This window comes from Caretta caretta, chromosome 4 (assembly GCF_965140235.1).
Source record: "Caretta caretta isolate rCarCar2 chromosome 4, rCarCar1.hap1, whole genome shotgun sequence".
NCBI lineage: Eukaryota > Metazoa > Chordata > Testudines > Cheloniidae > Caretta > Caretta caretta.
This window is the reverse complement of record NC_134209.1, coordinates 153,165,501-153,179,221: the sequence shown is the minus strand read 5'-3', so window position 1 is coordinate 153,179,221 and position 13,721 is coordinate 153,165,501. Positions and strand designations below refer to the sequence as shown.

General features: G+C 52.7%; 1 protein-coding gene across 1 annotated transcript in view; it reads left to right on the top strand.

The window, feature by feature from the left end:
• The window catches only part of LOC125635182 (retinol dehydrogenase 13-like), a 44,820-nt gene that overhangs the window by 25,898 nt on the left and 5,201 nt on the right, over positions 1-13,721 (top strand). The window contains exons 2-4 of the mRNA XM_048846531.2: positions 501-740; positions 4,091-4,180; positions 4,509-4,697. Coding sequence (XP_048702488.1) covers positions 501-740; positions 4,091-4,180; positions 4,509-4,697 — 519 coding nt within the window. The remainder of the gene's footprint in view (positions 1-500; positions 741-4,090; positions 4,181-4,508; positions 4,698-13,721) is intronic.

Here is a 13,721-nt window from a genome sequence, read left to right as displayed (position 1 = left end):
CCCCTCTGGGCAGCCAGCCCTGCCGCTGGGCCCGGGGGTGGCTGTTCCTACGGGCAGGGCATCCGGGGCCTACTCCCTTGTTGGGGGGAGGCTCCTCACCCCTTTCCCACCACCTCCCACGGTCGCCTTGGGATCTGCAGGACTCCCGCTGCCATTGCTCCAGCCTGGCCACTGCTGGAAGCCCTGCTTCTCCCTGTCTGCTTCCCCCCTGCTCCCTCTCCTTCCTGCCCCACTGCCCGGGCCCTCCGCTCAACCCTTCCTGCAAGCCCAGTTCTTCTGAGATGCCTGCAAGAAAACAGGACCTCCCCGGCTGTGTCCTGCACCCTCCTCGCTCTCCAGTGACCTGCTCCTTCGCGCCGGGGAGGGGGCGGATGTTGGCAGGGAATGGCAGAGAGGTGTCGGGCACTGGGGCAAACAAAGGGGCTGAGTTCTGGAGGCAGAAGGGGCTGTTAGAGCAGCCAGCGTAACCAGCACCATGTGACGCAGGCCTGTGCCCACAGGCATCGGGAAATACGTCGCCTTGGACCTGGCCCACAGGAATGCCCGTACCATCCTCGCCTGCAGCAGCAGAGAGCGGGGGCAGGCGGCTGCGGAGGAAATCCAGAGGGCCACCGGGAACCCAAACGTGCCTCTGAGGATCGTGGACCTCAGCAACATGGCCTCCATCCGGCGGTTTGCTAAGCAGATCCAGCAGGAGGAGAAGCGGCTGGACATTCTGGTCAATAACGCCGGAGTCTCAGGTTGGTGGCATCGCGCAGGGATGGGGACAGGCCTTCAGCAGAGTCTTCCCAGCCCTACCTGCAGAACCCCCCTCCCCTGCGCCCAGATACCAGCCACGTCTGCCCAGCCCTGGCTGCAGAACCGCCCTCCCCTGCGCCCAGATACCAGCCAAGTCTGCCCAGCCCTGCCTGCAGAACCCCCCTCCCCTGCGCCCAGATACCAGCCACGTCTGCCCAGCCCTGCCTGCAGAACCCCCCTCCCCTGTGCCCAGATACCAGCCACGTCTGCCCAGCCCTGCCTGCAGAACCCCCCTCCCCTGCGCCCAGATACCAGTCACGTCTGCCCAGCCCTGGCTGCAGAACCCCCCTCCCCTGCGCCCAGATACCAGCCACGTCTGCCCAGCCCTGCCTGCAGTACCCCTCCCCTGCGCCCAGATACCAGCCACGTCTGCCCAGCTCTGGCTGCAGAACCCCCCTCCCCTGCGCCCAGATACCAGCCACGTCTGCCCAGCCCTGCCTGCAGTACCCCTCCCCTGTGCCCAGATACCAGCCATGTCTGCCCAGCCCTGCCTGCAGAACCCCCCTCCCCTGCGCCCAGATACCAGCCACGTCTGCCCAGCTCTGGCTGCAGAACCCCCCTCCCCTGCGCCCAGATACCAGCCACGTCTGCCCAGCCCTGCCTGCAGTACCCCTCCCCTGTGCCCAGATACCAGCCACGTCTGCCCAGCCCTGCCTGCAGAACTCCCTGTAGGCCTTGCTGGAGCCCCTGGCACAGCTAACTGTATGAAGGAGAGACCGTGAAGCAGAGTAGGCCTGGGCGGGGCAGGCATTAGCTAGCCCCAAGTAAGCACATTCCTGACTGGAGAAGATCGCGCAGTAGCACCCAGAGTAATGGCCTGAAGACATTCCTAGGAGATGGGAGAGGGACTCTCCGAAGGTAAGGGGGGACCAACAGGATAATGGATGGGGATGTTTTGCTCGAACTTGCCAGTACAAGGTTCAGGATAATAACAAAAAGCGTAAGGGTGTAACATGGACCCTGCTTGTATCAATGTAGAAAAGGAGAAGTCACCTCTAGACGTGTGCTTTGTGGCCCATCTTTCTATGAAAGTGGCCTTTCTAGTCGTAAGACCATCAGCCAGAATTCAGGGAGCTGGGAGTGCTCACGGTGGATTTGTCAGACGTTACCTTCAGTAAAGAAAAGTTCTCCCTGCGCCCACACCCAAGATTCATCCCTACAGTCGTTTCAGACGAGTCCAACCATCCACTTACCAGTATTTGTTTCCTAAGTCGTGGGCCTCAGTTTAAGAGAGGAGGCTGTGTTCTCTGGACGTCTGAAGGGCACTGGCCTTTTATCTACAAAGGATAAAAGACACCTCAACTATTTGTTCCATAGCAGAGAGATCAAGGGGTCCAGCTCTATCTGTGCAGTGGCTTTTGAAATAGATCCCTGGCTGCCTTATTCTTTGTCACCAACCAGCCCACGTGCCTCCCCCAGAAGGGGTGAGGGCCCATTCCACCAGAATTCAAGCAACCTCTGCTGTACCCCAAGAGACGTACCCCGACTAGAGATATGTAGAGCAGGCACCTGGAGCGCCCCACACGCCTTCATGAGACCTTATGCTTTGGTCCAGCCTTCTACGGCAGGTCTAGCTGTGGGCACGGCGGTACTACAGAGACGCCTGCCTCCTCCCACCCACCTCCTGTTTGCTCCCTGCTTGCTCATCGCCTGCACACTTGAAGAAGACATGGAGATGACCTACCTGTAACTGGAGGTTCTTTGAGATGTGTGGTCCCATCTGTATCCCACACCCACTCTCCATCCCTTCTACTGCCGATTCTCTGGATTTGCTGTAAGAGAAGGAACTGGAGAGGCATCAGACTGCACGGCCTTTTGTGCCCTCAGTTTGGAGCAGGAGGAAAGCTACAGTGCATACAGGTCTGCATGCGTCCCCCACGCGTGGGATACGGCCCGGGACCGCACATCTCGAAGAACCTCCAGGTACAGGAAAGCAACCTCCAGGGGTTTAACCCTCTAGCCCCACACTGGGTGCCAGCAATGTATTCGTTTAGATGGACTATATGGGCTACAGGTCTTAATGTAACCCAGCCACATTATACCGTGTTTAAACCAGGTCTGGGGTTTGGTACACACAGACCTCAGCCTGCTTAGCGCCCTGGCAAACACCCCATTAAGCATCCGTTTAGCCGGTTATTAAAGATACAGAAAAGAGGGGAAAACAGCGAAAACCTTTGAAATGTCAAGTATTAAGTAAAGAGACAAGATGAGTGAGGCCTTTATAGGACCAATACCCACCTCAGCCGCCTTGTGCCCACTTCGTCTCTCTAATATCCTGGGTCCGAAACAGCTGCAGCTACACTGCAAGCAAGTATTGCTTGAGGCTTCCATGGTGACACCATCCCTTGTTCCCTTTCCCTTGTGCGGGGGAGAGTTTTTATGACCTCCCTGGTCTGACAGTCTGTTAGAGGGTATCAACCACGGTGATAACTGTGCTTCTGGGGAAAGGAGAAGACTTTCGCTGAGACAGGCTGGAGCTGCTGCTGCTGTTAAAGTCCAAGCCGGTGTCATCCCAGCCCGTCCCCTCGTTACCCTGTCGAGCAGCAAGGTCTAGTTTCCAACGCACCGATTTGGATCCCCTGATTTCTGGTTCCGTGCTGTTCTCCTTGACCAGGCCCGGTCTTCGCACAGTCCTTGAGTTCCGTCATGAGGCCTTTCTCTTTGTACTCATTCAGCCTGTCTGCCTTTGCCCCTCTGCGTTTGTTGTCGTAGGTTACGGTCACATCCTACAACTGTCCACTTGCTTTTCACAGCGGAGCTCACAAGCCGGGTACCTTTGTTGCCCAGTTTTCCCAACAGCCAGTCTCCATTAGCACGCGGACCTGCTGTGAGGTGCCCAGCACCAGTCCAATGCCCCATTGCTAACCGGGCACATGGCACGGCTGGCCCTTGCCACGGTGACCTCTACATGTCGTCTCTCCGAAGCTGCCAGGTCTCCCTGGGTGGCTGTGAGAGCTTTGTTCATTACCCAGCCCACGGCAGATCCCCCGCCAAGGTTATTCCCTGTCTGACAGTAGCACTGAACTACCCCATCAGGGATCGGGGCCCACTGGGCCAGGCGCTGCACCGGAGCACTCAGCCTGGGTGCCTGCAGGACGCAGCCCGGCCGGGGCTGGGATGGACACCTGGGGGGTGGCACCAGTGAACAGACAGAGCTTAGCAGGAAAGCAGGTGTCTCAGCTCAGCCTGGGGCTGTGGCGGGCAGGGAGCACGAATCCAAATGGCACACACAGCCACCCACCCCCGACTGCCCAGCCAGGGCCTGCTGTGCCAGTCCCCTCTTCTCTTCCAGGTTTGCCGTTCTCCATCACCTCCGAGGGGCTGGAGCAGACGTTCGCCACCAACTACTTGGGCCCTTTTCTTCTTACCAATTTGCTGCTGGGTAAGAGCTGCCCCAGGAACTGGGCACTCACTGGGCTGGGGGAGAGGCTGCCCCCGGCATTGGGCACTGCGGGGCTGGGGAAGGGGCTGTCCCAGGAACTGGGGACTGGCTGGGCTGGGAGAGGGCTGCCCTGCTGCCCCTGGCATTCCCCTGGGGCATGGACCCAGGTCTTGCTCTGGCTGTGCCGGGGCTGGGAGCTGACCCCCCGTCTGCTGCCGAAGGGTCTCTCTGAGCTGGGGCTTCTCCCCGGCCCCTCCTTCCCATGTGGGAGCCCCCCTCCCGCGCCACCCACTGACTTGCCTGTTCACTTTTCCCCTCCCCCGCACAGACACCATGAAGGCGTCCGCTCCCGCCCGCATCGTGAACGTCTCGTCCTTCGTACACTTCCAGGGCATGGTCAACATGAAGCACCTGACCGGGGAGGAGAGGACCAAGAACTTTCACCAGACGTACAGGAACACCAAGCTCATGAACGTCCTGTTCACCAAGGAGCTGGCCAGGAGGCTGCAGGGCACGGGTCAGTGTGATCCCGCCCTGGTGCCGGCAGAGGCCAGTGCCCCCAAGAGACCAGGGCCCCGTGGCCCCTCCTGAACCCTCCCACAGCTGTGTTCGCGCCTCACGCCCCCCTGGATTTACGCAGCACCTTGGCAGAAAGGGAAGTGATGGCCACTGGCCCTGTGACTCAGAGGTGCTGTCCCAGGCCCGGTGGGTTGCAGCAGACAGGCCTCACGGGGGGTGGTCCCACCCAGCCCTGAATTCCCTGAGGAGGGTCCTGAGCCTAATCCCTGCCATCTAAGAGCTGCCCTGTCCTGCAGACACCCCCTGGCCCAGTTACTGCAGCTGTGGGTGCTCTGTCCCGGCTCTTGTTCCACTGGGCAGCTGCACTCACTTGACTCGCCCCAGTCGTGGGACCCGGGGGGGAAGGGGGGAGAGGGAGTCTGTGCTTGCAGCATTCCCAAATTACTCCCCAGCGATGTCAAGGGTGTGACTCCTCGAGGTAAAGAACAGATGCTGCTAGGCGTCACGGCCTCCTCGCACGTGAGCAACTCTGGGGGGGCTGTGAGCTTTGCAGGAAGATGTGTAAGCGGGGGGGGGGGGGAGTGAGGGAGTGAGAGCTTGTCTGCTTCCCAGGCTGGCTGTGCCGGGGGCTGCTCATTCCATCGTGAGCTCTGCTAGCCCTTCCGCTGCTTCCTGAGCCAGGGAGGACACCGCACCGTGGACATTTTCTAGGGCTCGGTGAGAAGCTGCCAGGGTCCCGGGGCACACCCCAGGGAGTGGGGTGGGGTTTGACTTCACAGCAATTCCCATGTGGCCCCACTGGTCCTGTGTAGCTGGCGAGGGTCTGGGGCAAGGCTGGGCTACCCAGGCAGCAGGAATTACCAGCTTTTATTTCTGTAACTTGGGTTGTTTTCACTGTCCATGTAAATTTCCAAACCTCTCTTGATGCCACAGTGAAATCAAGACCCAATGGCCAGATTTTCAAACGTATTTTGGTGCCTAACATCCACTGAAATCAATCTCTGGGTTTCGGTTTCTTTCTGTACCCATGGGGATAACAGTGTTGCCCTTTGTGACCTGAGAAGCTAAGCAGAAGTTGGGGCTCTTGTTCGTTGTTCCAGGTCGGAGGATGAATTGGTGAGAGTCAGGGATTTCTTTGGTGCAGTCTTGTTTCTTTACAAAAGGTGTACGAAGCCCTGTTCCCCTGAACATAGAAATCAAACAGCAGGAGCCAGCGTCTGCTTGCTGCTCCAGGCCTGCCTACCGCCAGCACTCTGCGCCCAAAGAGCTGTCTCTCTGAGCTCTCGCTCATGGCCACATTACTAGTTGTCTGTTACTGTTGACTTGGCTTTCTCTTGCTGCTTCAACATGCCCTCCCTCTCTCTCACCCCCCACGCCCCACCCTTCCACCAGTCCTCTTGGGCCACATGTTTTAGCTTCTACACACCATTTCCATGTGCCTGTGTTTTGGGGGGCTACTGCTATTGTTTCAGCGACCTCCTCACAATGATTTCTTGACACCTATCCGCTACGGAAGGTGGTGACCAGGCCTGGCCCATAACAAGGTATAACCGAACCAGTAGCTGTAACGCGGCCTGGTGCATGGGGGGCCTGTGAGGATCAAGGCACTGAAGATTCAGGCTGTGAGGCTTCAGATGCTACAGTGATAGCACCTGAGATAGACAGAAATTAGAACAGCCCCTGCATGATCTCAGCCCTCCTGCAGCTCTCCTGGCAAACGAGGGGGTGTTTTGTTCTGAGAGAAGACGAATACTGGGGGGCAGCATAGCGAATGGGACCGAGCAAATGGGGCACTTGTATTGACCCTCCACAACACAAGAACAAGGCAAAAGTCAATGAAACTGACAGGCAGAACATTTAAACCTGACCAAAGGCAATACTGTTACACTGTGTGTAATTAGCCTGTGGAACCCACTGCCACCATATGTGGTTGAGACCAAGAGTTTAGCAGGGGACAGTGAAGGGTCACCTGGATAATGAGAACAATCAGAGTTACAGAAATAAAGGGTGGGAACTTTTCTGCGTCAGGGCACACACGAATCTCTAACGATCAGCGGTCAGGAATTTCCCCCCAGGGCAGATTATCCTGTCACTGCCTCCTGCCTGGGTTCTTGCTCCTTGCTTTGGAGCAGCTGGTGCTGGCCACTGTCAGCAACAGGAGACCGAGTTGGATGGAGTGCCGACTTTGGCAAGTCACCTGTCTGGAGCTCATTATCCTGGGCTAACTTTCCCCCCTTCTTCTGTCCATTTGCTGGGTCTAGAAAAGGGCACTGGGTTGGACTGTCTCTCCTACAGACTCTGGGGGAACTTGCCATGGCCAAGCCCCGTGCTCCTTCAGCTCTTCCCCATGGTACTGGCCCTGGCAGCCGGCATGGCCACAATGGCGCTAAGGATTTGCAGTTTCTGATCCCCAGGCATTGTGCCCTGACTGGCATCTCTGCCCTCCGAGGCCTCTTTCAGCGCTGTGATTTTCTCCGTATCTCACAGTGCCTGATTCTCCCCTCATTTGGTGGTTTTGACCTGGGGCAGCTCCACTGATCCACACCAGTGTTAGTGAGAGGGGAACTGGGTCCATCTCCTCTTACAGCTTCACGGGCATGCCCGGAGCAGGTGAGAAACGCCCCATGTGTTCCCAGCTCTTCGGCACTGTGAGCCCTAGCATTTCTCACCCAGCTGGGATCTGCTTTGGCTGCATTGAAATTCTGTTGCCTTGGGCCTTTCCATTGAGTCATTCGGTGTGGTGACTCCTTCCCGGGAGACAGCTGTCCTTGAGAACAAGCTGGGCATGATCTTTGCATCTCGTTCATTTCATCATGTCCTTATATCAGCCTTGCTTTCATCTGGCTATCCCTCTGGCTTGGGCCTGCGTGACGCACAGTGCAGCCTCAAGGCCTGGCTCCTTGCCCCGGGGGGAGCTGTGATTACCTCTGGGTGCCCACGCTGTTCACGTGATCACATGTTAGATGGCAGAAAGTCTGTCTGATCATCCATTCTCAGGGGCCTTTGCCAAGGCTGTCACTAACCCCCACTCTCTCACCCTGCTGTTTAAGGCCCTTCCTGCCCCACTGTGAGCTGGCCCCTCGGTGGCAGACCCCATAGTAGCTCTCCAGGCCTACGTCCCCTGAAAGTTTGTCAGTGCCATTGGTTTCACATAGGGTGCACCTAGGGTGACCAGACAGCAAATATGAAAAATCGGGACAGGGGGTGGGAGGGTAATAGGAGCCTATATACGAAAAAGACCCAAAAACCGGGACTGTCCCTATAAAATGGGGACATCTGGTCATGCTAACTGCACCTGAAGGCCACTCAGAGCCTGCAGCTGGTGCAGAATGTATTACACACTGCTTCTCCCAGGGAGCAAGTGGGCCGTGTGATCTCCAGTGGCTCCCACTAGGTCTCTGGTCCTTGGTCTTGACCTGTAGGATCTGGCTACCAGGGAGTTTTTAAAAACGAAAAGGGATCCATCCAGGAAATGGAAGAAGGGGCATGTCACCAAGGAAGTTGTGATGATGCTGTCTGTGGGAGCCAGCTGAGGTCACTCAATTAGGGTGAACTGCAAATGCAACAGGGCAGACAAACCCCAAATGCTGGTGGATATTCCAATACTTAGATTTACTAAGCCAGCACAAAACGACTTCTGTAGTGCCTCCCTGGTTACTTAGAAGTCTAAACAACACAGTTCCCTTAAAGTATCCAGCCTCAGGCTTCCATCCAGACACGCATGTCAGATATGACGATGATTACTGAAAATCTTATCTCATCATATAAAAGAAAAGGTTCTTCTGATCCCAAAGGACCAGCCACACATCCAGGTCAATATAAAACTTAGATCTTATTTCAAATACACTCTTATAGTCAATTCTTGTTAACTAAACTAAAATTTATTAAAAAAGAAAAGAGACTGAGTGTTGGTTAAAAGATCAATATACAGACAGATTTGAGTTCAGTTTCTTGAGGTCCAGATACATAGCAGAGATGAGCTTGTAGTTGCCAAAAAATCCTTTTAGAAATAGTCCATAGGTTTTAGTCCAATGTCCATATTCAGGGTGACTCCAGCCAGTGCCTGGGGATCTCAATCCTTGTGGCTTAAGGTTTCCCCCTCTTGAAACCCAAAGCAGATCTGAGATGAAGAAGGAACATGTCCCAGGGTTTTTATACATTTCCTGCAGCCTTTTGGCCTGAGAAAACAATAGGCTTAACTTTCCTTCTCCCAAACATCACAGGATAATTTATCCATTAAACAGTTCAGATACCGGTTACCACAACCTTCAAAGAGACATATAGACAATGATACTATTTCACTCATGATTTCAACAATTTCCATCCCACCATCAACCTCAGCCTGGTCCAGTCCACACAAGAGATCCACTTCCTGGACACTACAGTGCTCATAAACGATGGTCACATAAACACCACCCTATACCGGAAACCTACTGACCGCTATTCCTACCTACATGCCTCCAGCTTTCACCCTGACCACACCACACAATCCATCGTCTACAGCCAAGCTCTGCGATACAACCGCATTTGCTCCAACCCCTCAGACAGAGACAAACACCTACAAGATCTCTGTCAAGCTTTCTTACAACTACAATACCCACCTGTGGAAGTGAAGAAACAGATTGATAGAGCCAGAAGAGTTCCCAGAAGTCACCTACTACAGGACCGGCCTAACAAAGAAAATAACAGAACGCCACTAGCCGTCACCTTCAGCCCCCAACTAAAACCCCTCCAGCGTGTTATTAAGGATCTACAACCTATCCTAAAGGATGACCCAACACTCTCACAAATCTTGGGAGACAGGCCAGTCCTTGCCTACAGACAGCCCCCCAGCCTGAAGCAAATACTCACCAGCAACCACACACCACACAACAGAACCACTAACCCAGGAACCTATCCTTGCAACAAAGCCCGTTGCCAACTGTGTCCACATATCTATTCAGGGGACACCATCACAGGGCCTAATCACATCAGCCACACGATCAGAGGCTCGTTCACCTGCACATCCACCAATGTGATCTATGCCATCATGTGCCAGCAATGCCCCTCTGCCATGTACATTCGTCAAACTGGACAGTCTCTACGTAAAAGAATAAATGGACACAAATCAGATGTCAAGAATTATAACATTCATAAACCAGTCGGAGAACACTTCAATCTCTCTGGTCACGCGATTACAGACATGAAAGTTGCGATATTACAACAAAAAAACTTCAAATCCAGACTCCAGCGAGAAACTGCTGAATTGGAATTCATTTGCAAATTGGATACAATTAACTTAGGCTTGAACAGAGACTGGGAGTGGCTAAGTCATTATGCAAGGTAACCTATTTCCCCTTGTTTTTTCCTACCCCCCCCCCACCCCCCAGACGTCCTTGTTAAACCCTGGATTTGTGCTGGAAATGGCCCACCTTGATTATCATACACATTGTAAGGAGAATGATCACTTTAGATAAGCTATTACCAGCAGGAGAGTGGGGTGGGGGGAGGTATTTTTTCATGCTTTTTGTGTATAAAAAGATCTTCTACACTTTCCACAGTATGCATCCGATGAAGTAAGCTGTAGCTCACGAAAGCTTATGCTCAAATAAATTGGTTAGTCTCTAAGGTGCCACAAATACTCCTTTTCTTATCTCACTCAAGTATCTTCCTAAATATTAATACCCCTTTTTTGATCTTTGAATCAAAGCTTTAACACTAGAGAAGACTTGTTTGCTTACATCACAAGACCTGAGGAAACATCTACCCTTCTATCTCTAACCATGCCAGCTGCATTTCAAAGCTCTATTAATTTACATCTCTTCCTAACCTGTCTTTAAAGTTTGGCCATGGGTCATGTCAGTCTGTGAGTTAATTAACTCTTTCTGGCCCTGTGTCACCTTTCAATGAGATATTAAAAATTTTACACTCATAACGTCGCAGAAGGATACATGGGACAGCGTGAGCGTATAGGGACAAAATCAGGAAAGCCAAGGCAAGGAAGGCGTTACAACTGGCAAGGAAGGTTAGAGACAAGAAGGGGTTGTGCAAATACGTCACACAAAAAAGAAAGCACAAGGACGGAGTGGGTGCGCTGTTCAATGGAGAAGGTGAGCTGGTAACAGAAGATGATAGGAAGGCAGAGATGCTCAATGCCTACCTTGCGTCAGTCTGCTCACAAAAATGTCATCTGACCAGACAGCTAGTCAAGTTACCATAGGCAATAAAGGGGAAGGGATGCAGATCCGGAGAAGTAAAGAACCAGAGATCTTCTAACTAATTTGAATGAATTCAAGTCAGCAGGGCTGGTGCCGTTCACGGCCGGGCACTGAAGGAATTGGCAGAAGAAATCTTGGCGCCACTGTCAATAATATTTACAAACTGATGGATGACAGGAGAGGTTCCGGAAGACTGGAGAAGGGCTGAGGTGGTGCCCATCTTTAAAAGGGGGAAAACGGAGGAGTCAGGGAACTATTGACCAGTTAGCCTGTCCTCCATACCTGGGAAGCTATGACAGCCATGTATAAAACATTCCATTTGCAAATACCTGGAGGATGAAGGGGTGATCACCAGCAGCCACCATGGATTTACCAAGAACAAATCATGCCAAACCAGCTAGATTTCCTTCTCTGACGGGGTAACTGATTTGGTGGATGGGGAAAAGGTGGTGGACATAATATACCTGGCTATTAAGGCTTTTGGCACAGTTCCACATGACATTCTAATAAGTAAGCTGGAGAAATGTGGGCTCAGCAGAGCTACCATTAGGTGGATACATAATTGGCTAAACAACCACAAACAAAGAGTAACTATTAATGGAATGATGTCAGATTAGAGGAAGGTCTCAAGTGGGGTTCCACAGGGATCTGTTCTGGGTCCAACGTTATTTAACATCTTTATTAATGACGTGACTGTAAGTATAGAGAGCACACTGATCCAGTTTGCAGATGATACAAAGCTGGGGAGGTTGAAGACACTTTGGAGGCTAGAGCTAAAATCCAGAGAGATCTTGATAAATTGGAGAACTGGGCTATAGACAACAACATGAATCATAGAATCATAGAATCATAGAATATCAGGGTTGGAAGGGACCCCAGAAGGTCATCTAGTCCAACCCCCTGCTCGAAGCAGGACCAATTCCCAGTTAAATCATCCCAGCCAGGGCTTTGTCAAGCCTGACCTTAAAAACCTCTAAGGAAGGAGATTCTACCACCTCCCTAGGCAACGCATTCCAGTGTTTCACCACCCTCTTAGTGAAAAAGTTTTTCCTAATATCCAATCTAAACCTCCCCCACTGCAACTTGAGACCATTACTCCTCGTTCTGTCATCTGATACCATTGAGAACAGTCTAGAGCCATCCTCTTTGGAACCCCCTTTTAGGTAGTTGAAAGCAGCTATCAAATCCCCCCTCATTCTTCTCTTCTGCAGGCTAAACAATCCCAGCTCCCTCAGCCTCTCCTCATAACTCATGTGTTCCAGTCCCCTAATCATTTTTGTTGCCCTTCGCTGGACTCTCTCCAATTTATCCACATCCTTCTTGAAGTGTGGGGCCCAAAACTGGACACAGTACTCCAGATGAGGCCTCACCAATGTCGAATAGAGGGGAACGATCACGTCCCTCGATCTGCTCGCTATGCCCCTACTTATACATCCCAAAATGCCATTGGCCTTCTTGGCAACAAGGGCACACTGCTGACTCATCTCCAGCTTCTCGTCCACTGTCACCCCTAGGTCCTTTTCCGCAGAACTGCTGCCTAGCCATTCGGTCCCTAGTCTGTAGCTGTGCATTGGGTTCTTCCGTCCTAAGTGCAGGACCCTGCACTTATCCTTATTGAACCTCATCAGATTTCTTTTGGCCCAATCCTCCAATTTGTCTAGGTCTTTCTGTATCCTATCCCTCCCCTCCAGCGTATCTACCACTCCTCCCAGTTTAGTATCATCCGCAAATTTGCTGAGAGTGCAATCCACACCATTCTCCAGATCATTTATGAAGATATTGAACAAAACCGGCCCCAGGACCGACCCTTGGGGTACTCCACTTGATACCGGCTGCCAACTAGATATGGAGCCATTGATCACTACCCGTTGAGCCCGACAATCTAGCCAGCTTTCTACCCACCTTGTAGTGCATTCATCCAGCCCATACTTCCTTAACTTGCTGACAAGAATACTGTGGGAGACCGTGTCAAAAGCTTTGCTAAAGTCAAGAAACAATACATCCACTGCTTTCCCTTCATCCACAGAACCAGTAATCTCATCATAAAAGGCGATTAGATTAGTCAGGCATGACCTTCCCTTGGTGAATCCATGCTGGCTGTTCCTGATCACTTTCCTCTCATGCAAGTGCTTCAGGATTGATTCTTTGAAGACCTGCTCCATGATTTTTCCAGGGACTGAAGTGAGGCTGACTGAAATTCATGAAACATGAAATTCAGCAAAGACAAATGTGAGGTGCTACACCTAGGGAAGAAAAAACAAATGCACAAATACAGAATGGGGCAGAACTGGCTTGGCAGCAGCACGGCTGAGAAGGATCTGGGAGTCGGGGGGGGTCACAACCTCCACAGCAATGCGATGCTGTTGCAGAAAAAGCAAATGCTTAGGTTGCATTAACAGAGGCCTCGCATGCCAGTCGCAGGAGGTGACAGCAACGCTCTACTTGGCGCTGGGCAGGCCTCAGCTGAGGTTCTGGTCACCAATGTCCAGAAAGGCTGTATAGAAACTGGAAAGGGGCGAGCAACAAAGATGATCAAAGGGATGACTGCAACACAAGCCCTATGAGCAAAGGCTGAAGAAATGGGTATGTTTGTTTGGAAAAGAGGAGATTAACAGGGGACATGACAGTGGACTTCAGGTACTTGAAAGACTCCAGCCCAGCAGATTTAGATTAAATCTCAGGACAAACTTCCTCACTGTAAGAACAGGAGGACAATGGAACAGACGGCTGGGGAGGTCGTGGAATCTCCTGCACGGGAGGGTTCCAAAAGGAGGCTGGAGCCGTCTGTCTGGGATGGGTCAGACACCGCACATCTTGGCAGGGAG